The sequence below is a fragment of the Tamandua tetradactyla genome, chromosome 5, assembly GCF_023851605.1.
Source record: "Tamandua tetradactyla isolate mTamTet1 chromosome 5, mTamTet1.pri, whole genome shotgun sequence".
Taxonomy (NCBI): domain Eukaryota; kingdom Metazoa; phylum Chordata; class Mammalia; order Pilosa; family Myrmecophagidae; genus Tamandua; species Tamandua tetradactyla.
The window spans coordinates 179,110,151-179,135,508 of NC_135331.1; the positions used below are offsets into that span (position 1 = coordinate 179,110,151).

Below are 25,358 nucleotides of genomic sequence, written 5' to 3' on the forward strand. Positions count from 1 at the left end.
AATTGTGATTGGTTTGTTGAGATCCTCTATTTCTTCCTGAGTCAGTGTAGCTTGTTTTTGTCCATTTCATCTAAGTTGTCTAGTTTGTTGGCATATAGTTGTTCATAGTATCCTCTTATGATTTCTTTTATTTCTTCAGGGTCTGTGGTAATGCAACCCTTCTCACTTCTGATTTTGTTTATTTGCATCCTTTCTCTTTTTTTTTTGTCAGTCTTGCTAGTGGCTCATCATTTTTATTGAATTTCTCAAAGAACCAACTTTTGGTTTTATTGATTCTTTCTATTGTTCTTTTGTTCTCCCATTCATTTATCTCTGCTTTAAACTTTGTTATTTCTTTTCTCCTATTTGCTTTGGGTTAATTTGCTATTCTTTCTCAAGTTTCTCCAGGTGTGCTGTTAAGTCTTTGATTTTTCGTCTTTCTTGTTTTTTAATATAGGCATTAGGGCAATAAATTTCCCTCTCAGCACTGCCTTTGCTGCATCCCATAAGTTCTGATAAGTTGTATTCTCATTTTCATTCATCTCCAGATAGCTACTGATTTCTCTAGCAATTTCTTCTTTGACCCACTGGTTGTTTAAGAATGTGTTATGTATTCTCCATTTATTTCTGAATGTTCTCATTCTTTGGTGGTTATTGAGATCCAGCTTCATTCCATTGTGATTGGAGAAAGTGCTTTGAATAATTTCAGTGTTTTTAAACTTATAAAGACCTGTTTTGTGCACCAGCATATGATCTATCCTGGAGAATGTTCCATGAGCACTAGAGAAGAATGTATAACCTTGTGCTTTGGGATGCAATGACCTATATATGTCTGTTAGGTCTAATTCATTTATTAAGTTAGTTAACTTCTCTATTTCCCTGTTGATCTTCTGTCTGTCTGTTCTGTCTATAGAGGAGAGTGGTGTATTGAAGTCTCCTACTATTATTGTTGAAACATCTATCACTCCCTTCAGTTTTGCCAATGTCTGTCTCATGTACTTTGGAGCTCCTTGATTGGGAGCATAAACAATTATGATTGTTATATCTTCTTGGTGAATTGACCCTTTAATTACTATATAGTGTCCTTCTTTGTCTCTTATGATGTCTTCACATTTAAAGTCTATTTTGTCCAATATTAGTATAGCTACTCCTGCTTTCTTTTGGTTACAACTTGCATGGAAAATCTTTTCCACCCTTCCATTTTCAATCTATTTGTATCCTTGTGTCTAAAATGAGTCTTCTGTAAGCAGCATATAGCTGAATTATGTTTATTAATCCATTCTATCTATCTGTATCTTTAAATTGGTAAGTTTGGTCCATTAATATTCAAAGTTATTACTGAAAAGGCATTTCTTGATTCCACCATCTTATCATTTTTACTTTATTTTTCAGATCTATATATTCTTTTCCCTCTTTTTCTTTGTATTCTTTAAATAACCCTTAGTGGTACTCTTCAATTCTGTGCCCTCCTCCAGACCTCCCTCTCATGTCTTTTTTTTTTCCAGCGCCAGCAGAACTTCTTTTAGTATTTCTTGTGGAGCCAGTCTCTTGTTGACAAATTCTTTCAGGATTTCTTTGTCTGTGAAAACTTTATTCTCTCCCTCAACTTTGAAGTACAATTTGGCTGGGTACAGAATTGGCTGGAAGTCTTTCTTTTTTAGGATCTTGAACATATCATACCACTGCCTTCTTGCCTCCAGGGTGCTTGTTGAGTAGTCTGAACTCATTCTTATTTTATTTCCCTTGTATTTAGTAGATTGTTTTTCTCTTGCTGGCTTCAGGATTTTCTGCTTATCTTCAACATTCGCCAGACTGATTAGTATGTGCCTTAGGGAAGCCCTATTTGGATTTATTCTGTTTGGAGTTCATTGGGCTTCTTTGACTTGTATATTTATGTCCCTTATGAGGGTTGGGAAGTTTTTCCCCTTTATATCCTCAACTACTCTTCCTAGCCGTTTACTCCTCTCTTCTCCTTCTGGGACACCAGTGATTCTTATATTTATGTGCTTTGTTTTATCTATCATTTCCCTGAGTTCCCATTCAGTTTTTTCTGTCTTTTTGCCATTTTCTGTTTTGAGTCTTTAAAGTCAATTATCCTTACTCGATATCACTTATTATTTCTTCTGTCTCTTCAAATCTGGTGTTCTGTGCCTCTAGTTTGTTTTTTATTTGATCAGAGTCTTTAATCTGTGATATCCACTATTTTTCTATTTATTGTTTGAAATTCCTCTTTCTGCTCTTCTGCTGTCTTCTTGATCTCCTTTATGTCATTTGCTATCCCACTTATTTTATTACATAGAGTTGTATGAATATCTTTTGATTAGTTGTTCCAATGTCTGTGTCTCCTCTGGTGTTTTAATTTGGTCATTAAACAGAGCTATATCTGATTGCATTGTGATATCCTTAGTGATCTTCTGTTGTCTTCATGGCATGTAAATATCTTAATTAATTTACTTCGGGAGTTGATTTCTTTCAGTATTCTAAGGCCTTGTGTTTGCAGGATGGTTGTACAGCAGGGAGCATGGTACAGGGTGGGGTATTCAGTGTGGTGACTTGCTTCAGGGCAGGTATAGGCACAGGTTGGGTATGTTACTCTGGTGCTTGTGAACATGGGCACCCAGTGGTCAGGGAAGATGTAGCTGTGTGGGTACACTGGTCTGGGGGGCGTAACACTGGTGTGCACTGGTCTAAGGCATAGGACCGTTTGTGCACATGCGTAGAGCTGTGGCAGCAGGTCAGCGTTATGCCTTCATGGATTGGGGGCAGATGTAACCTGGCTGCACAGGTCAACAATTTCTCAAAGCTCAGAAGTATAGCTGAGGGCCGTGCACATGCGTAGTTCTAGGACTGCTGTAAAATGCAGTTCCCAGAGCTGAATGACATAATTAGGGGTCCATGCTCATGCATGGGTATAGGAGTGCCATAAACAGATGTGCAGAGATCAGGCGGGGCAGAGTGAGGCTGTGTGGAAGTTAGTGGAAGCCTAGGTATGGAAGTTAGTGCCCACAGTCATTATGTGCTGGCAACAGCCTGCAGGGAACAGGGAGAAGGAGGTAGTGCTTGGGAGGCATGCAGGACAGGTGGGTTGGGTTGTACTTGGGGTAGGAGTTTGGGGCAGGTATGTGCACTCGGGATTCGTGGGGTGGGGGTGTCTGGAGCATGAGGAATGGGAGCGAGTGATGGGGTTCTGGTGCATGGAGTGTGGGGTGAGTTGCTGGTCACAGGGCTGTGCTGGTGAGTGTAGTGCATCCAAGGAATGCAGCCTGGCTTACTTCCTAGTCCCGGGCTCCCTTCCATGCACTCCCATGGATTCTGCGCCTCCACGCCAAGCTCCAGCTTTCTGCCTCTCAGTTCCTCGGCCTCTGCAACTAGAGCTGCCCTATGTAATGCAGAAGGCTCTCCCAGGTCAACTGTACTCCCAGATTGCCACCTTAGTTACCTCCTGTCCCTTTTCTAACTTTTCCATGGAGCCAGGCTAACCTTGAGCTACTCTATTTGGCCATCTTCCTGGAAGTTCCCAAATGATTTATTTTTAATATGATCATTTAAAATTATATTTTGATTAATTTAGTTACATTTAATCAATGTAAAAAAAAGATTCGTAAGTTCGCAAATATACTTAACAGTGACAATATGATAATATTTGATCTTTTGTCACTATTAATTTAGAAAATGCTTCTCGACTTGAAGTTACACAAAATTGTATTATTATTATTATCAATAATTATCACTGCCTTGGTGAAGACTAAAGGTGCTGGTACATCGATTTCTAAGGCCAGTTAACAGAACAGGCCATTGCTTTTGTAAATGTGAAGTATGAAATGAAAGGTTGGTGAGACAGTTCACTGAAACAATGTGGCCTCTTTTTAGAACTTTTAAGACAGGATGGTATTCTTCCAATTCCTATTAAAATATTTCATTGTAACTTAGCTTTCTTGAATCCATTCATAAAACATTAGTTTTATTAAGCCAGAATTCTATTAAGCAGCACTTCCATATTTCACTAGTACAACAATAATTGATATCCATAATAATAGCCCTTTGTCATCCCAAGATTCTGAAATGTCTCCTGAATGTGAAAAGACTCAATCATGTTCATTATCATTTTGTAATTTTAGTTAAAGACACATTTTGTTTTATAAGTCATTCCTAAAATGAACTATTTAAAATGAAAAGTTTTGCCATTATTTTATAGTTGACACACAAAAAGATTAATCAGGTTGCCAAATATTACGCATGTTGCAACAACCTTAATTTTCCTAGAAGATGCACCCAGGGACCTCCTACCAGGTTTCATTTCTCATTGGAGCCCCATCAGGATCTCAGCTCATCTACTGAGCAGTGATGACTGACTCCTGATGAGCCCTGGAAAAGCTCTTAGTCCCCTGCAAAATGCAGTCTCAGCTCCCTTCCCTCGAGTGTGATTCCAGCAAGCGGTTTCCTTTTTGGAACTTTTCCTCAATCTCTCTGAAACTAACTCCCAAGAAGTGGGAAGTTGCCTTAGAAAACATGGCACTGTGTAGAGTAAATATATAATCTTCCAAGGTGACCACAGACACATAAAGTGGCCTTTCCCCAACTGCTACCCAAGTGATTTCAAGTGAAGTCACTACTTAGAGAATATTTAGTGCTCCCAACTGAACAGCCACAGCCCAGCTCTGCAGCTTTAGATGGTTCCAGTTACCCAGGAATCCAGAGCAATGGGAGAGTCCCTCCCTTAGGACCATGCTGCAGGTCCCACCCTGCACCCTATCTGTCCCAGGGCTCATGGCTGCTGAGCTCCAGGGCTGTTGGCCTGCCCATGACAGAGTCCGAGACCCCCCAGTACATGGCCCAGCAGCAGGCTGCCCCAGCTGCTGATTTCCCCTCTCCTACTTCGCTGGCGCCACACTCCCTGGAGTGAGAAGAATTTATTTAATTATAGGAAATATCTAGGGAAAGCATTTATTAAAAATTGGACATAAACTGAAACCAGCCAAAGTTGAGTTTAAAACATTGTTCTTGTTTCCTAGGCTGCTTAAGCAAATACCATGATGCGGGTTAAACATTGAGAATTTATTTGGTTTCGGTCTTGAGGCTAAAAGGAAGTCCAACTCAAGGCATCATCAAAGTGATACTTTCTTCCCTAAGACTGTGGTGCTCTTAGGGCTGGCTCTGGTTATCCTTGGTCCTTAGCTGGTCACACAGTGAGGCACATGGTGACCTCTCCTGGCCTCTCCATTCTCTTCTGAGTTTCATTGATTTCAGCTTTTTTACTTCTTGTGGCTTTCTCTCTGTCTGTCTAAATTTTACTCCACTTATAAAAGACGCCAGAGTAGGATTAATTCCCATCCTGATTGAGGTGGGCGACACCTTCTTAACTGGAGTAGCCTCATCAAAATTTTCTACTTACAATGGGTCCATACCAAGCGGAATGGATTTCATTTAAAAATATGTTTTTCTGAGGTACATACAGGTTCATACTAACACAAACATATATAACAAAAAGAAAAATACTAATGTGATAGTGAATTATGTATATTTTCTCTTTTATATTACTTATTTTAGGGGAGTTGAAAAATCTCAACCCATACCTCTTTTCACTGTCATTTTATAAGCAGGTGCACATTTTGCCAAATAAAGAGTCTTGACTGCCTCTGCTATAGCTTCTCTCCCTGCATAGCAGAGGTGGGAAGACAAGCCAATCCTGTTTGCTCTCTTAGGTGGGAATTCAGACTGATTTTGTTTGTCCTTCACAGGTGCACCAGTGGAAAGTTCCCTGAAAAAAGTGTAACGTGCATATAAGCATATATTCATAGACACACATATCTGGCCAGAAGACTTTGAGCTTTGTGGAAAGGATGTAATCTAGAGGACACTGGTCCCTCTCAGTTAAGGAAAATTTACAGCTTGGGAAACGTAGGCCATTTTTTTATTTATCAGAATATATCTAAAGCACAGATAAACAAACCTCACTAGATCTCAGTTGGTAAATCATAAAACTTCTATAAGAATGCCAGGAATAGGCAAAGGAAGGTTAATTTGCTAGTGCCAGAATCTTATTCAGAAAATGTTGATGCAGCTTTCTCTTTTTTTGTTGTTCCTAGGGGAAAATAAGCTGGTTGGGGACCTTCTAGTCTTAGGAGGAGCCACCCTTTATGGCATCTCTAATGTCTGGGAAGAATACATCATCCGAACCTTGAGCCGAGTGGAATTTCTGGGTATGATTGGACTCTTCGGGGCATTTTTCAGTGGAATTCAATTGTAAGTAAAAATAAGAAATTCAGAGGGTGGATATTAATAGGACTGATTCTGATATGTATATATATATATATTTCCCCCTTGAGGTATGGCTGGTCAGTTTATTTTGTAAAATGCAAGGCCATCTTTATTAGTGAATTTTTTCTAAACAAAAAAAGTTTATTACAAATTATTATAAACCATTTCATGGATTTTGAAGATAATTTGCAAGAAAGCCTGAGATGTACATTGATTCTCCCAAACTAAAGTGCTTTTACTTAGAAATCTTTTTTAAATACACATGCCATGATTCAGTACCCTTCTGGAAAGGGACATTCTGTTTCCCAGTGACAGCTAACTGCTGATAGAAAACAGAGTTTGAAATTGCTCTTTTATAACTTTATTCTTTTTTGTCTATGGATTTGCAAGAGAGAACCATATTTCATATTCATCTTTTGGAAAATTCATTTCCAGTTTCATTTAACAGGTGATGGTATAACATATGTACTTACTAAGCATCAAAAAATCAAGCACACAAATTTTGCAATCATTCAGCATTGAAGCCTATAAATCGCCACTACTAGTATCTCCAAATTTACTGGGAGAATAAGTGTCAAGCAAAGCATAACTTTCCATAAGTAAAGACCAGATATTTTAGTTTCAGGTAAAGGGTAAAGAATTTTAAAGGCTAATTTCACTACATCCCTTTCTGCAAAGTAAGTACTTCTGACATAACCAAATCTCCTTCTACAAATCAAATACTTTGTATTCATTAGTTTAGTGTCTGAAATTATTTGTGGAAGATATGTTGCAAATTCTAAGAATAATCCAAATTTCAGTATCCTGAGATGCAGGTGAAAAACTCCGTAGAAAACAAGGCAGATGGGGAGACTTCTGAAAAGGATTTATTTTTAGTTCATTTTGAAAGCTCAATGGCATTTTAAAGCTCCTAAATTTGGTGCTTCAGCTCTGTGTGAGGAAAAGTAATTGCCTAGTTCAACTGTTTTCATAACCAACATTTGTAGAATCATGGTTCGTTTTATGGGTTAGTATTCTTGAAACCAGAGGTTATATGCAGAGAGCTAGCACTCATTTGTTGCAGGTAGGGTCCATGAGAGCTGGCTGAGTCCTTTGGGGAACTACACCCTGCTGCCTGAATAATGGAAGCAGCATAAGGGAGTATTTAGCAACTGGGTCATTGAGGGCACACTGGAGCCAAAATAGGCTGGCATAGTGGTGCCAACCTCCAGCCTCTGTCCTCTTCTAGAGCAGAGGTCCTCAAATGTGCCTCTCACAGCAGCAGTGCTGGCACCACCTGTGAACTTGTCAGAAATGCAAATCCACAGGCCCCACCCAGGTCTACTGAATCCGAATTTCTAGGGCTGGGGCCCAGGAAGCTGCATGTTTCTTGTACATTAAACTTTGAGAACCAGTGCTCTCGAAAGTGCTCTATCAGAAAATTGATTAAACCTCCAAGCACAGGAATTTCAGGAAACTTGCCATTTACCTTTCTAAAGAGCAGTTTTATTGAGATGCATTCACATATCATAGAATCCATCTAAAAGTGTACATTCGATGGCTTACTCTTTAGAGGGCATGTATGCCAGAAGAAACAAAGGTATGAGAAAGACAATGAAAGGTCTGAGCTCTGCCCTGCCCGCTGGCACTCTCACCATTGCCGGGCACACCTCATTAGGTCCTTCAGGGATGAACCTCAGGCTGCCTAATTAGACTTGCCTCTACCTGGCCCAAAGTTACTTTCGAAACTTCAACAGGTTACTTCATTATTTGTAAAAATCTGTTCAGTTAAAGGAAAAGATGTCAGGCACATAATAATCTTGCTCACCAGGTCGACTTTCTTTGAATTTGCAGAGCTATCATGGAACACAAGGAGTTGTTAAAGGTGCCCTGGGATTGGCAAATAGGTAAGAGATTTGCTGATCTAAGATGCCATCTTTCACAAACCTGAGAACAGTGAAGAAGAGTTCTGCCTGTGGGAGTGGAGCGCAAGTAATGAAGGGATTTAAAATGGCAGGGGACAAAAGAAAATGAGAGCTCCTGTCATATTAGGAATTCCTGCACACTGTAAGAGACTGAACTGTATGATTCATAATGTTTCCTAATTGAGCTTCTGCCCATTATCATCGACAAGATGCCATTACAGCAGACACAGAAGTGTGTTATTAGGTTCAAGACTATCTAGCAAGAAAAAGTGCCCCAAGCCAGCAGTGGGTATAAAAGACAGCAATTTGCTGTAGCCAATAAACACCGAACTGATACGATCATTAAAAAGACATGCTTTAGTGCAGGGAAAAACTGAACTTAAAAAAGGTATAAAAGAAAACAATGTCATGGGCAGTCTGAGATCATAAAAACCTTTTCAGATGGGGGCACTTTATACATAATAAATGATTAATTGATGTCCAAAGAATTTGGTGAAAAATATTATTCATGGTGGGAGCTAGTTAATAGTCATCCATGGCACCTCAGATTCCTCCTGTTTCTAAAATAACATTTCCTCTAAAAAAATAATTAGAGCAAACCTTTACCATCCGAAGTGATACTTTAATACTCACACAGCATGCCCTAGAAGGGACTGAAATTTTATACCATCAGCCCATAAGATATCCCCTCAGTGTCGCTACCAAGATGCATGAGTCCCAGCACTGAGCACAGAGCTTGGCTTATGGGGGTGCTTGGAAAATATGCACAGAATGAATGCAAAAGGGGAGGAAAATATTGATGTCCCCCGACACTGAAGCTGGCTGTTTATGCCATCTCCAGCTACACGAGCTTAGAAGTAACTGGCAGATTTAGTCAAATTCTCGAGCCAGGACCACAATGACATAAACCCCCTGCTCCACTGTACCTAACCCCAGCCCCGAGCCATCCAAGGCCAACTTGCTGCCAACGTAATTCCCTCTGAAGGCTCACTCTGAGCTTCAGAATTATGTTGGCTTTCCCTGGGGCTTATCTCTGGTGACTTCAAGGGCTGACCAACCCTTGTATCTGTCGCACAGTCCTGCCATTTCATTTCTCTCAACTTTTGCTGCAGAGTGTTATAATTAAATGAAAATCAATAGCGAGGAGGGGATGGGGAGAGGTGGGGAGGCAGGGGATGGCAGCTGGAAAAGAAATCAGCTGCAGGTTTCAGAGGCATTTGCCTTTGTGCTTCTCAGAGCCAGGGAATGAAATGTTACCCGTGCTTGGTGACACTTCACATCAAGTGGTCCATGAGTATAAATTAATTGGATATTGATAGTAATAGCAATGATCAAAAAGTATTTGTCCTCTAATTAGGTGGATGTCATGTGCCCATCCACCAAGGTTCTATTATAATTCCGTGTTAGCTAAATGCATCTTCAAAAGGCAGTTTTATTCTGAGCTCTCGTATTGCCATTAAAATGTCACTCCACTGTGGTACAAGATGATGAAGGGTGGTGTAAAAGGAGCATATTACAGAGCCATCCATTTAATTTCTGATGGGAAATGAGGCCAAAATATCCTAGAAGGGGGATAAAATATTCATCCTTTTCTTTCTGAAGCATTTATAGGGCTGAGTTTGAGGGGTTTTTCTATATACTAGGTCCACTTTTGCTCTCATTGCCTCATCCTGACCCACTACAAGGTGCTAATGTTTAGTTCAATTCTAGGCATACATCACCCAGTGATTGAATGTCTATTAAATAAGTGAATGAATGAATGACAAGGAAAGAAGATGAGTCCCTACATACCTCCTCTCATCTCACAATCTGTAGGCAAAAGGGAAGTAGTGGAGGCCATACAGGATGCTTCGGGCTTGACTTTGCACCTCCTTTTTGGAAAACTAAGTCCACCGCAGCTAATGGACCAAAGAGGCAGGGAGACATTGGGCAAGGGTCAGCATCCCTTCAAAGCATCTCTGTTCTCCAAGAAGTTGTCCAGAAGGGCTGAGCTCACATGTTTTATTTAGACCAGAGTCCAAGACTGTCTTCATTTCCCATGATTGTTAGTGAATTTCTTTCCCTCATCTCTCTCCAAATCAGTAATTTGCCTTACACAATCTTTTAGTTAACTCGTATAGGTGCCACTTTATCAAAGTAAAATAGTTTTTTTCTAAAAGAGTAAATTGGATAAGAAGTGTGTATTATATTTTCTGAACTTGGAAGACTCTTTTTTTTTTTAACAGATTGTTATTTTCCTATAACATTGGCCAATAGCACAATACAGAGTAATTAAAAGCAAGATGTCCTGTATCTCTGTAGCTCCAGGGGAGGGAGTAACTTACTGCTATTGCTAATTTCTGGAATGCTTCACCATCCCTGTTTTCCCATTCACCTATTCAAACATTTACCTTTGTTCCTGTACCCCTTATTAAGTTGCCTCTATTAGTATTCTAGTTTGCTAGCTGCCGGAATGCAATGTACCAGAAACAGAATGGCTTTTAAAAAGGGGAATATAATAAGTTGCTAGTTTACAGTTCTAAGGCTGAGAAAATGTCCCAATTAAAGCAAGTCTATAGAAATGTCCAATTGAAGGCATCCAGGGAAAGATACCTTGGTTCAAGAAGGCTGATGAAGTTCTCAGGGTTTCTCTCTTAAGTGAAAAGGCGCATGGCGAACATAGTCAGGACTTCTCTCTCAGCTGGAAGGGCATATAGTGAACGTGGCATCATCTGCCAGCTTTCTCTCCTGGCTTCTGGCTTCATGAAGCTTCCTGGGAGGCATTTTCCTTCTTCATCTCTAAAGGTCACTGTCTCATGGACTCTCTGCTTCATGGTGCTACAGCATTGTCTGCTCTTTCTGAATTTCTCATTCTCCAAAATGTTTCCTTTTTTATAGAACTCCAGAAACTTATCAGGACCCACCCAAATGGGTGGAGACATGCCTCTACCTAATCCAGTTTAACAGCCACTCTTGATCAAATCACATCTCCGGGGAGATGATCTAATTACAGTTTCAAACATACAGTATTGAATAGGGATTATTCTGCCTTTACGAAATGGGATTTTGATTAAAACATGGCTTTTCTAGGGGACATACATCTTTTCAAACCAGCACAAATGGATCTGGGACAGACTCTATTTCCTGACTGAAACATTCTATAAGCTTATTTTTGTACCTTATAAAAGGAATAATAGCAATATCATTATATTGTCATAAACATTAATTAATGTATACATTCAGTTTGTATTCAACTGTATATGTTCAGTATATATTCAGTTAATTTGATTTGTATACAAAGTGCCTGACATATAGTAAACCTTCAAACAATATTAGTTGATATTATTTTCAATATCTTCAGCTTAAATCTCTTTACTGAATGAGGATGAGAATGAACAAATTCTATTTTTAGTGATAGCTTTCAAATAAGAAATGGTTATATATATATACTCTGTGTACATAGTTATTGCAACCATCATGTAGTTGTCAGTCAAAAAATAAGTCAGGTCACTTTTTGGATCATGTCAATCAATTGTTTAAAAACCCAATGTGGGGCGATGCAATGGTGCCTCAATGGCAGAATTCTCGCCTGCCATGCTGAAGACACGGGTTCGATTCCTGGAGCCTGCCCATGCCAAAAAAAAAATCCTATGTGGTCAGCAAGTTGGGCTTTCATATGCTTTGGTAAAGTTCGTTAACCACCTAATGTTCATCCAAGGACAGCAAATTAGCAAACTGCAGCAAAACTGCATTCCTGCTCCCAATTTAATCATGTCCATTTGGCTAATTGTGCTTTGCTCACAAGCTATTAGCACACAAAAACACTGGTTGTCCTAGCAAAGTGATAGTGTATGTATTTCCCATACCCCACCTGATGCCCAATTTTAATTCTTGGAATTTTAAAAACACTTTTAAGATGTTCAAACTTGAAGCATCCTGAAGTAATCTGATTAGTAGAGTTGGAAGCCTGCTGTGAATCTATTTTCTTACTCTGCTTGTGCTTGTCCTTGTACCAATTGTACTTGTAAAGTCATACCTCTTATCTGAGGCCCCCAAATTGTATATCCAGCTCCCCACTGGCAGTACCCTCTTGAATGACACATAGGATCTAAAACTTGATGTATTCAAAATGGAGCTTTTTATTGTCCCTGAAAATCTGGTCCTGCCTCAGTCCTCTCCATCTCAGAAAATGTTGCCTCAATTCACCTAGTTTCTAAATCAGCCAAAACTGTGGGTATCCTTGACGTCTTTCCCCACTACCTGCATCCAGCCATCACCAAGATTTGTTGAGTCTTCACCACGGCCCTTCCCAGCAAAGCCACTAGCATCCTTTCGTGGCCTATCACTCAACTGGGCTCCTTTCAATCCCTTCTCCACAGAATAGCCAGAGTCATCTTTCAAAATGTAGATCAGATTATGTTAGTCGCCTGCTTCAAACCCTCAATGTCTTCCTTGCTGTACCTGGAATAAAATGCACATTTTCTTTCCAAGATCCTCAAGACCTACATAACTATCCCCTCCTAATTTTCCAACCTCATCTCTTGTCACTGCTCACTCGGTGGTATCTCCTGAAACTCACCAGGCCCTGTCCCTTCTCAGGGTCTTTTCATTTACAGTTTCCTTTGCCTAAAATATTCTTCCCCTTTCTCCTCCATGGAAATCTCTTCTTAGTTCTTCAGTATTTGAGATAAATGTCACCGCTGGCAAAAGTCTTCCCTAGCCACCCGAGTCATTCTCTATTAAGGAAACCCTTTTCTTCCTTGATAGCTGTAATATCAGTCTGCCGTTATTGAACTCTAAACTTCTTTTCTATCCAGTTGTCCATTGTATTTCTAGCCTGTTCAATAGCAGGGTACTTGCAGCCAATTCAGTATTCAATGAATAAATGTTTGAATAAATGAATGAATATAAGATGTTAGCACCTGCAGTGAGTGTACTAGGTAAGGAGATGGGAGAGTAGGATTCTGGAATTTTTTAAGCTCATTCATGGTATACTGCCTCTCAGTGATGCCTTCATATAAAAGGCTTTGGTACCAGTACTATGCTCTGGATTATTTGATTATTTTTACTGGATTGATTTAAGGATAGATCTTGTCCCTATTCTATCATTCCTAGCTTCCTTTAAGGAATACTAAATTGATGTTTATGCCTTTTCATGTATCAATCATGTTACTTTAGTATTGCAATTTTAGTCACTTGGTTGTAAGGAAAATGAATTATAAGTAGCATGAAATCTATGTACAGGAAAATTGACCTTTTATAGGGTCTTAAAAATTATAATGGAGAATCAAAAGACTATATTACTATGACGGAATATCCATGTGAGGACTTTTATATTACTAGGGCTAGGAAAGTGGTTATTCCATTTTCCCATTAGGGCAATTCAACTACACTAGAGGGGGCTGTTGTACTGAGTTTCATTATTTAATGTTCAAAATCATTTTTTCATAGAGTTGATGTGGCTTTCCTTAAACTCAGGATCAGAAACTTACTAGAATGATTATTTATTCCATTAAATACTTTTCATATGGACAAACCAAATATGTTTTTGGAGGAACCACTTGTCTTCATAGTCAGAGGGCAAGGATGTCAAGTATGCATCCATTCCTCCAAAATTCACAGACTTCAGATGAAGCAATGTGTTCAAGGCCTACACCAGAAACATTTAACAGAGGATTCCTTTGGAAAGGTGACTTTTATTATATTATAATGCCCAGAGATCCACTGAATTGTATTATGTATGCCTATTCACAGCCTTATTCTTTCTGGGTAGAGACATGAACATTATTTTTTCTACATGTGCCCTGTATGGACATCTGGGGAAAGATGAACAAAGTCTAGATTTAGCTGGAAACTCCTGCCTGAGAGCCTACAAAATTGAGTCCTCGTGGAATTAGTTGGGTGTCTGGGTGTAACTGTATATATAGAGAGACAGAATTGTAGAGAACAGGAGGGTGACGATATAGCTCTTTAAAGGTATGTTTCTCTTTTTACCTTTTCTTTTCTCTTTTGAAAAATATGACAATTCTTTGATGTTCTACAAAGCATTTCCTTAACTATTATTTATAAAATGGCAGAGCCCATTTTGTGAGGTAGAAGGGTAGGTCTGTGGGTGGTGGGAGAAGGGGGAGCAGGATTTATGGATCAGGGAGAAATGGACAAATCTTCTTATGCTGAGGGCTGTGAAGTGCTCTTTCCTAGGTCACACAGTGAGGATCCCAATTCAGACATTCTAATTCCAAGTCCAGCTCTCTTCTCCATGTAAACCCTTCAATTTTAAGAGCTATGTAGTTATTCATCCTCATGAGCCCTGTGTAATACCAAGCAGTTTTGTTTTGCTCAGATAGGAAACTAAGAGATGAAAAACATTTAAAATGCACGAATAACAAAAGTTAATTATGGTATAATTGAGAGGAGAATTCAGAAGCCTTGACTCACTATTCAGAGCATAGCCACTAAGAGGCACTCCTTCCCAGCAGAAGTGACTATCAGCTATGTAGTGAGAAGCAGAAAATTCATCTTGCATACACAAATTTCCACTTTTTATCTTGTTTTAGCTTATGTATTACCCAATAATAAGCATTGGTGATTACTACCTTTTGTGAATGATAAATGACTTACTCTATTCTCCTCCTTTCACACACCATAAATACTAAAGGGACCCTGGAGGAGGGTCTTATGTCACCCTCTCTTTCCTCTCTGCAGGACTGCTCTATGTTGGCTTTAGTGCTTGCATGTTTGGTCTGTACAGCTTCATGCCAATCGTCATAAAGAAGACCAGTGCCACTTCTGTCAACCTCTCTCTGCTCACAGCAGATTTGTACAGCCTATTCTGTGGACTGTTCCTCTTCCACTACAAGGTAAGTTGAGTCAGTGCTCCTTTGTGAAGATAGTACTTGGTAGGAAATAATGCATAGAGATAGGAACAATGCAACTCTGCTTTGCTGGGCCCATGTATTGAGTTTCACATTTCAGCCATGAGACTGAGGCAGCATTTTGGTGCAAGAGATGAATAAGTATAGATATTTGATAGTGAAAGATTAGAGTCTGCCATAAAGGAAAGGGTTTTTGAATTATGGGGAAGAGATTTTTAGACATCATTCAACCAAGCCCAGATGCTATTCTGTTACCAGTCTAAAGCTAGGAAAATGTGTAGCATTCTCCAGACTACAGCCACAAAAGAGATTCTGTCAAAGGCAGCAGCAGAACATGTTCTATTTTGGAGGCAAGACAGAGTTTCTGCTTTTCAGATATTTCTATAGCAAATATGAATGAAAACCCTAATGCATTAGGTTTGAGTAAAGGAGTGCAAAGAGATATTGTGAGGTATTAGCTGTTAGTATGTCAACCTAGAAGAAAGAAAGAAACTTCCCAGTCCAAAGATGGCCATCTCTGAGAATGCAAGCCTCTACCCATGTTCTCACCCAACTGGTTATGGTACACTAAGGTCAAATACTATTCTCCTTAACATAGCACTCACTGCATTGATTACCAATCAATTAGAATTGGTATGTGAGAAAAACCCATCTGCCATTCCTTAAGTAGGCCTGTAGGGTAAGTGTCAAGGTGAACTTCTACCCCAGTGGAACAAGCATAAAATGTCCAAGCAGATGAGACTAAGTGGGACAAGCAAAAGAAGAAGCAGTCCAAAAGACACTGCTTAGCCACTTCTAGCCAAGAGCTTCACCAGTGGCACCACAATTAACATTAGGAACACATGTGTGTGGCCAACTAATGGCACACCAGTGTGGAAATGGGCATCTTCAACCAGGTGAAGGTGGGGTGGGACTTTCCTGGAGAAATGCTGAACTGGAAAGAGTATGTACTTGAAAGCAATTGGTATGCAATTAAAAAATCTTGGTGGATTTTGCAAAATAAAAAAATGGTCAAGGTGAATATATGTGTGTGCTTGAGGGAAGATGAGAGAAGAAGCTGGTTAGGCTTTCATAAATATTCTTTGGAGAAATGTCTACTCAGATCCTTTGCCTATTTTTTTATTGGGTTATTTGAAATTTTGTGGTTGAGTTTTAAGAGTTCTTTATATATTTTTTGGATTCTAGACCCTTATCCATAATTTGCAAATATTTCTCCCATTCTATGGGTTGTTTTTCACTTTCTTGATAATGTCCTTGAAGCACAAGTGTTTAATTTTGACAGAATCCAATTTCTCTATTTGGTTATACTCTAATAAGCATGAAAGGAAGGAAATAAATCCAACCGCTGCCATTCCTGGCAAGTCTTCACTGGTTGCTTTCTAATGCAACTCATCTACAGAGCTGCCAGTAATGACTGCTGATTGCCTTGCATTGTTTGTTCTCAGAGATTGGTTGAAAGTCACAGGCCAAGGAACAGAAAGTTAAACTCAAATGAGACTGTATTTCACTACATGAAGAGTGTTGTGTGGTAGAAGATTTAAACTCAATCTTTGGCCGCACATTGGAATTACCAGTAGAATTTTGAAAAATCCTGATGCTTAGATCACATTGGCCTCAATTTTGAATTAAGAGATCTAGGGTACAGCCTAAGCGTCAAATTTTTAAAGGCTCCCAGGTGATTTCAATGTACAGCCAGGGCTGAGAAGCACAGGTTCAGATTTACTTTATAAGGCTACAACAGGTAAAACTAGGACCAAAGAGTGAAGGTTATAAAATTATTACAAAATGTAAAGAAACATTGTTAGCAGTTAATCTGAAATGAAATCTGAAAATGAAACAGATTGTCTCTGGGCATCAAGTTTCCTGCCAATGGAATGGTTCAAACAGAGGAAGGACAAGAATCAGAGGGAAATAACATGGAAGTCCTTACCTTCAGTGCTGGGAATTGGACTTAGAGACCTGGTTTGGTTTTACTACAATCTGCAGTTATGGTCTATTTTCTCATTTCATCATAATGTCTTTGCTTCAAAAACCCTTTTTGTCTGATGGTAAAGATACACTCGTTGACAGGGAGGACTGTTTTTGCACAGATATTGCTTTCCCAGGCAGAATTAAATGACTAAATGAAGGTATACTGTCCAACATTGATTATTTGCTTTTCCATGCTTTTCACCTTCAGAAAAACCTATTCCTATTTCCACCATCAGTCCACTTTCTTCAATGTTTCTGCCTCCTGAGCTATCCGCCAGGCTGCCTGACAGTGGAACCCCATATCTCTGGCAGGCAACTGACCTCATTCTAAATTAGACTTTGTAGATTGCATGTGCTCTCACAAATTCTAATTTTACAAGACTTAGGAGGGGTGGTTATATATTTCTGTTCTTTGTTACCAAAGAACATGATTGAATCTAGGGCAATAAATCTATAGCAGTCCCTGGGATATACAGGAAATGAGCTTCACTGGACCTCAGGGACCCCCAAAACCAAACCCAGGGAGAGATTTATATGGAAGCTTTTCAGATACATCAGTGGCATCACAATGTGTATTTGATGGTAGGTTGACTTTTGATGGTAAAACACACAATTTGATGGTATGTTGTCTTTTCAAGGTCAAGGCTTGATCTGTTATGAACTACAGAACCTTATGTACATTGCCCAAACAAGGACACTTTTGAAATTGAAAGGGCATTAGTTTCCTATTTCTGCTATAACAAAATTTCACAAACTTAGTGGCTGAAACAGTGTATTATTTTACAGTTCTGGAGATCAGAAATCCCTCTGGGCTAAAGTCAGGTATCAGCAGGGCCTCGTTGGCTTCTGGGGGCCCGAGGGGAGAATGGTTTCCTTGCTCTTGCCATCTTTGAAAGGCCACCTGCATTCCTTGGCTGGTGGTCCTTCCTCCTTCTTCACATCTCTCTCTGACTCTGATATACCTGCCTACCTCTTCTAAGGATCCTTGTGATTTCATTGGCCCATCTGGATAATCTCACCATCTTAACTTAGTCATATCTGCAAAGTCCTTTTTGCCATGGAAGGTGGCAGATTCATAGGGTCTGCGGATTAGGGCATGGACATCTTTGGGCTCCATTATTCTGCCTACCATGGGGAGGGGGTGGGGTGGCGGCTATTAACATTTATGCCAAGACAAGAAGAGTGAGCTGGCTCCAAGCTGGAACATGCGGACGTGCTGCTTAAAAGCTACATCTGGGCAAGAAGACAGCATTGGCTCAGGAGAGTTCACCTTCTACCCCTGCAGACACATTGTGTTCTGTTTGTGAGTCTCCCAACTGATTTTTACAGCAGCTCTGAGGTCCCATTATATGTGATCTTAATAAAGAAGGCACTAAGTCATGTAGGGAGAGAATGAATTGGGGTGGGAAGACCACTTCAGAATCTGTTGTTTGAAGTATGAATTAAGGCAATATGGTGTGGCAGAAACAGCATGGAGATTTGAGTCAAAAGGGCTGGGATTTAAGGCCAGTTATTTATTCTCTCCAAGCTGCAAGGTAATGAGTCCAACCTTACGGATATTGAAGGAATTAACAATAATGCAAATAGCAACAACTCAGTAAATAGTAGTTCTTCCTAATTGCTTCTTCCTTCTGGAGGAGACGCTAATATGTTTTTTTACCGCTCATATTCTAAGGGCATATATAAATTTGTGGTGTTTGTTTGTTTGTTTTTACTCTGCATACTAAAAGTGAATTATACAATTTTTTGACCAGCAGGAAAATGCAGTGGGTGTCTTTTTTTTTTCTCATAAATGATGACTAGCAATAAAGCAGTTCTTTGATTAAACATACGGTTCAGGATTAGTAATCTCTATTTTATACCATTTTTTCTTACTATTAATCCTGTTGTAAGATTTACAAGTATGTATAACTCTTAAAAATTTTGTGTGAGTTCTTTCTAACTTACTCCTTATTTGAAAAGGCAAAAGTGGGATCTCATGCCTAAAGATTTTGAAAATATCGTATCAATCATTTTCAGCTGAATTCCTTGACTTTTTTTATTGCTTACAATAGAATTGTTAGGTAATAACCAGAAATACAAAATGGTCAAGAGTTTATAAAATAAAATATACATAAATTTTTTCACTATAGGCCATCCTGTACTGAAGATTCTTCAGGAAAATAACAGCCAATATTGAATATGCAGGACATTACTTTTCAACCTACATTTTAAAAAGAAGACTTACTGCACACATTTTGCCATTACCTTCTCCAAGGTAATTGCTACAGAATTGCTATAATTGCTAAGGTCGAGAGTAATTTCATAAGAAGACAGTGTTTTGTAGCTTTTATCAAAATAAACTAGAAATTGATAGAGAAAGATGAACATAATTAAGTTTCTTCCAAGTCCTCATCAAACTCTTCACTTGGCCCATTAGCTTTTATGGTTTCGCACCCTGAGCAGCCTGGAAACCAGGGTGGCCCTACTTGAAGAGTAGTATTTTAGGAAGGTAAGGGCTTCATCAAGCTTATATTCTTACATCAGGAACATGTTTTTATTATCCAAATATTCACAGCTAAGAAAAGTGCGATTTCAAAATCATTTGTCCAGGAAAGCTACTCCAAGTGCTCTAGGTGCCATGATTCATGTGAAACTTTTAGAATGTCATCTGAAAGTTTTCTTTAGAAAACATTCGCATGCTTCAGTCTCATCTTTATACCAGAAACCCGTTCTCTAGTTGCTGTGAATTATTTTTATAAAACAGACAGAAAACTTTCTTATATTCTCAGTTGCCTGTGCTAGAAATCCCGTTTACATCCCATGAGGTCGAGCAGAGTCCCATGATCTGCCCTGACCCTTCCCTTCACCCTCGGGCACTGTTCTCTCTTAACTGGCTTTTTTGTTGTGAGAGCTTTGGCAGGAAACATTTAATAACTCTGGACGTGGGATTAATTTAGTAATTTATTTTTATGCACTAAATGTAAAGTAAATATTTGTCCAACAAATATTTATCATGTTGCAGGTGCCTCACTCTCTATTTATAAATTAAAATGACGGGATCATCAGAAATCACCAGGCAGGATAATATAAATGATGAGATCCCAAAACCATGGAAATCTGGCTATAACGGCACTTTCAGGCATCCTCACCATCTTGGTCCAATGCCGGGGAGTCTGCAGAGGTTGCATTATGGGTGGAATCTTTCATGAGACATGAATCGGAATCTTGAGCCAAGCAACCCTGTTGATCTCTGTGGCAGTAAATAATCTCAGTAACGTAGCTGCATTTTAGAGCCAGGGCAGGCAGCCTCAACCGGTGGCAGCCCATGAGCAAAAGAGCTGTATAGCACGTCTTACTCATAAACATATGCTCATAGGTAGCCTCTTATATTTTAAGAATGGCATCTTAAAAGGCCATATGTTTTAAGCTCTTAGTACCAAATGTAATTACAAATGAGAGATTTTTAAATTAATACTTGGCCTTTATGGTCCTCTTCATATTTTTAAAACTATTACTGATGAAGTAGAGAATTGGGGAAACTGGCATCTCTGAAGCCCCAAAGCATTTTCACATAATGGAGCCCTGGGTGTTTGAACTCAGCTTTCCCCTTCACAGTAACTCAGCACAGCCTTTCTCCATGTGTCCATCTTGTTGAACTCCTCAGGGTAAGGGTCGCCAACTTCCAGAGATGGGGGGCGGGGCCCTTCCCAGGCGGACACTCGGGAAGCCCGGCTCCTTCCAGCTGGTGGATCTCCCATCCTCTTGGGTGGGGGTCAGCAAACTATGACCGGTGAGTTGGTTGCCTGTTATTGTAAATAAAGATTTATTGGAACACAGCCGTGCTTATTTGCTTACATATTATCCACGGCTACTGTTCTAGTTTGCTAGCTGCTGGAATGCAACATACCAGAGATGGATTGGCTTTTAATAAAAGGGGATTTATTTTGTTAGTTCTTCAGAGGAAAGGCAACTAACTTTCCACTGAGGTTTTCTTTTATGAGGGAAGGCACAGGATGGTCTCTGCTGGCCTCTCCAGGCCTCTAGGTTCCAACAACTTTCCCTGGGGTTATTTCTTTCTGTATCTCCAAAGGCCTGGGCTGAGCTGCGAGTACTGAGCTGAGGTATGCTGAGCTGTTTGGGCTGTGCTACGTTGTGCTCTCTCATTTGAGAACCAGCCAATTAAGTCAAACGTCACTCACTGCAGCAGGCACGCCTCCTAGCCGACTGCAGATGTAATCAGCAACAGATGAGGTTCAGGTACCACTGGCTCCTGTCCACAGCAACAAAACTAGGTGCCTTCACCTGGCCAAATTTTTACAACTGAATATAGCTACCACAGCTACTTTCGTGCTTCGTGGCAGTATTATTGAACAGTTATGACAGAGACTGTACAACCCACAAACTAAAATATTTACCATCTGGCCCTTTACGACAAAGTTTGCTGACTCCTGGGCTTGGATCTTGGTGTCTTCACAGACTTCTCCATATCAGGCCAGGGCTGGCAGGGAAGCTGGGGTGGCCAAGTTCAGGATGGCGTACCTGACCCTTCCCCGTTCCAGTGGATAGAACTCGACCACATGGCCACACCTCATTGCAAAGGAGGCCGGGAAACGTACTCAGGAAGTACACGCAGGAAGAAAAGAAAATAGACCTAAGAACAAATAACCAGTCTCTGCCACACTTTTACTAGAAATATTGCAAGGATTAGAGAAGTTGGAGATAAATTGTGAATTAGGCCCAGAATTAAAGCCAGAAGCCAACATTTCTTCTATATGAAACTCTTCATGTCGCAGCTCCATATCACAACAGAGAATTTGAATTCACAACAAGGCAAACTGTAAGAAAAAAATGGAATGGGATAGATGGAAAAACTAGAGGTCAGATTGGGGAATATCCAGGAAAAACAAGCTAGTTGTCTCCCAGGAAAATGCATGAGATGTGTTTATCACCAAGAGCCATATTCAGGCCCACATGCACACTTAGGTACCTAATTTTGTCAGTAGGCCTGTGCAGATCCATCTCCCAAGGATCATAATATTAATGAGCCAAGCTCACAGAAATGAGGGCATCCATTTACTAAGGTAAAGAAGAAAGATTGACTCAAACACGAAAGGCTGAAGAAGCATCACCATTCCAGACAACTCCAGAAGGCACCATGGATGGGAGACTTTTTTCAACTAATATATTTCCATTTTTGAGAGTTTTTATTTACTCCCTTTTATGAAAGATGATTAATATTTTATGCATCCCTCTCCCTGTCCCACATTTCCTGAATTTTGTTGTGTTATTTTTATCAGTCCTTTCAATAGTTAACTCTATAAATATTATCAGTCCTTTCAATAGTTAACTCTATAAATATTATCATCATAGTTTTGTACCATATCTCCATGCTTACTACATTCAGTCTCTGAAATGCAGATGCTTCGTTTCTAAAGTCCTTAGTTTGATTTGTCCCTTAACAGGCTGGACTTCATTTCCTACTAGCATAGTCAGGCAGTAGGGCTGCCATGTTTAATTGTAGAGGTTGTGCACAGTGCAGTTTGCCCATTTATAGGGGATACTTTCCAGCAGATGATCGTCAAATTTCTTGAAGAAAGGGAGACTTTTTACCTTCACAACGAAAGTGCTATTGGATTGGCAGTGGCTCTGTCAAGAAGTGTTAATAGGAGATGTATTTCCTAAGTCTTTGCTTCCTTGAAAACATTTCTTGTCTCTGTATTAAAAGGATAACTTTCCTGGATTACATTTTCTTTTTCTCAGAGCTTTATAGACTTCTGTTGTTTTTAAAAATAATTAAACACAGCACTGGTCCTGTTTTTGACTTTTGAGTGATTGGATTTTATCATAAGTAATTTTGTTGTTGGTTTTTTTCCCAAAACAGCCTATAAGTGTTATCACCCCTGGTTCTTTTTGTTTGAGACTGTCTTTGATATCTTCTTACTTAAATACCACTTTTGACTATGGCCTATCCCAGTACCAGGGGTACAACCTTGAACGGTTCCCCCAGTTCATCACAGAGTCCCAGATAATGGCAAGTCTCAATACCCCCTGCATCCCCAAGAGTCTGAGAAAGTAAAGGTTTCTCTGCCTGAGAGTGTTTCCTCGGCTTTTCCCTGTGTTTACCAAATCATCGCTTCAATCAATTCTCCCCAAATTGAATGAGTAGCTGTTGGAGACTCCAGAATCTAATAATTCTGATTCCTTTCCCTGAATATCTGGTAGATAGTGCTGGTTTAGCAACAATGCTGAATCATGCTGCAATCTTCTGGACTTTTTCTTGGCTGCCACTTTCCAGAGTTTATGCATAAGATTTTGCCCCTTTGCTTGTTTGGGTGCTACCCAAAATTTTGGCTGATTTTGACTCTGGAGTTCATTGCATTAAATGCTGAAAAACTATGGTCATAATTCCTTCTGGCATCATTATTCAGAAATACCTTTATTGACATATTCACATGCATACAGAAGCAAACAAGCATGTGTGTGTCCATAGACAGGTATCTGAAAGGAGGTTCACTGAATGTAGACACAGTCCAAGGACAGGCAGAGTGGCAGACTGGTTGTGAGCCTGAGACAGCATTCCAGAGTTAAAGGCATGGGTGTGGATTCCAGTTCCACACCCTACTGGGGGCCCCTAACTTTTTTGTGCCATGGATCCCTTTGGCAGTCTGGGCAGCCTAGAGATTCTTTTTCACAATGTTTTATGTGTAAAATAAACTATATAGGTCAATTACATGAAACTTAAGTTATAAAATATTTTTAAATGTGTTGTAATACATGGGATCACAAAAACTAGAATCGGATGTAATAACTGCTGTCATTTCAAAGCAGTGATGAGTGTAAACAATATTTGCAGCTATCTTCAGCAATTGTAATGCGGCATGAAAATATATGTGATTCTTATTGGTGAAAAGTCTGAGGTATCGCCAATACTCCTGCAGCTCATTGCTTATATTTATAATCAAAGAAATGCTTAATGTTAGCTAGAGGTCAATGGGAATAAAGATCCAGGTTTTTCATCCAGATTCACAGACCCCCTGAATTCTTTAGAGGGGCTCCTGGTTAAGAATCCCTGCTCCCCACCAGAAATGCAGCCTTGAGCAAATGCTGCTTAACCTCTCTTGCTTAGTTGCCTCATGGGCAAAATGGGGGTCATGAAAGTATCCATTTCAAAGGATTAATTGTGAGGAGTAGATGAAATAGTACAAATATATCATTGACTACAGCATCTAACACACTGAATACTCCATAAATGATGCCTTTATTAAGGATGATAGAATTTTGAGTGCTCATATTGCAAGTTCTTCACACTTTTAAGCATTGCTCACATTATATCTTGCTTAAATGCTATATGAAGATTTAATATTTTTATTATTGTTAAGCCATGAAATTATTTTCATTTTGACAATAAAGCTAGCAAACCCCTCAAATAAAAAGGAAATCTGAACACAAATCTCTGTGTTGATAAATATAGCAACCAGACACTGATTAGAAGGTAATAATGGTTTATTCTCAGTTGTAATGAACACACATAAACAAAAAATTAAGGTATTTCTTTGTTTCTTCTTCCATCATTTTTTTACATAGCTAAAACTATGCACTCATTAGAATGCCAAGCACTCATTTGCAGTCATATACAGAGTTTCATTCTCATTTGAATATATTTCTGAATGCACTTTTATTAAAATTAATTATATTGTAAACGATTCTGTGCCACCTCAAATTCTAGCAACAATAACTTCAGTGCAAATTTTGGCCACCAATTTCATATCCAGTGGCCAAACACCAATCTGCCTCAACTTAACACTCACTGAAGTGGTATATACACTAGATTTTTGTAAGAAGTGTTTATCTGGTTCAATTTGTTTGCATTCTATGTGTGGTGAATATGTTTACAGTATTTGGGGATTTTTCTCAACTTGCTTACATTCTAATTGTGGTCAACATGTTTACCGTAGTTTTTGTTTGTTCGTTTGTTTGTTTGAGTCAAGAGCATTAATATTTCAATATACAACAAACTTATCGGTTTATTGTTCTCATTTTGCCTATAGGAATGAGTGTTGTGTCAATGAAAACCAGTAGGTCTGAGCTAAGATGCAAGAGGAAAGAGATATTAAACCATAACTTACAAAGAACTTTTTGGAAAGCATAGTCATCTGGAGACAGGGAGAGCCTTTGAAACTGATTTAATACAGATAGTGTGCTCCACAAGAAACAATGATATCAGATAATACCGCATTATTATCACATTAACTTTTCCCAGAATCACATGTATCCAGAGAAAAGCAACTACTATATATACATAGTGCTTTCCAAGTTAGACGTCTCTTTACAGCGTGGTGCGTTCTCACCATTCCCGTCTCCCTCAGAAACTTACACATAGAGACATAGTGATGGTTATACATGTATTGAT

General features: G+C 39.3%; 1 protein-coding gene across 3 annotated transcripts in view; it reads left to right on the top strand.

Annotated features, from left to right (window-relative positions):
• SLC35F1 (solute carrier family 35 member F1) overlaps window positions 1-25,358 on the top strand; it is a 430,621-nt gene that overhangs the window by 388,618 nt on the left and 16,645 nt on the right. For all 3 annotated transcript variants that reach the window (XM_077162752.1, XM_077162753.1, XM_077162754.1), the window contains exons 5-7: window positions 6,066-6,222; window positions 8,071-8,123; window positions 14,826-14,980. In XM_077162752.1, coding sequence (XP_077018867.1) covers window positions 6,066-6,222; window positions 8,071-8,123; window positions 14,826-14,980 — 365 coding nt within the window. The remainder of the gene's footprint in view (window positions 1-6,065; window positions 6,223-8,070; window positions 8,124-14,825; window positions 14,981-25,358) is intronic.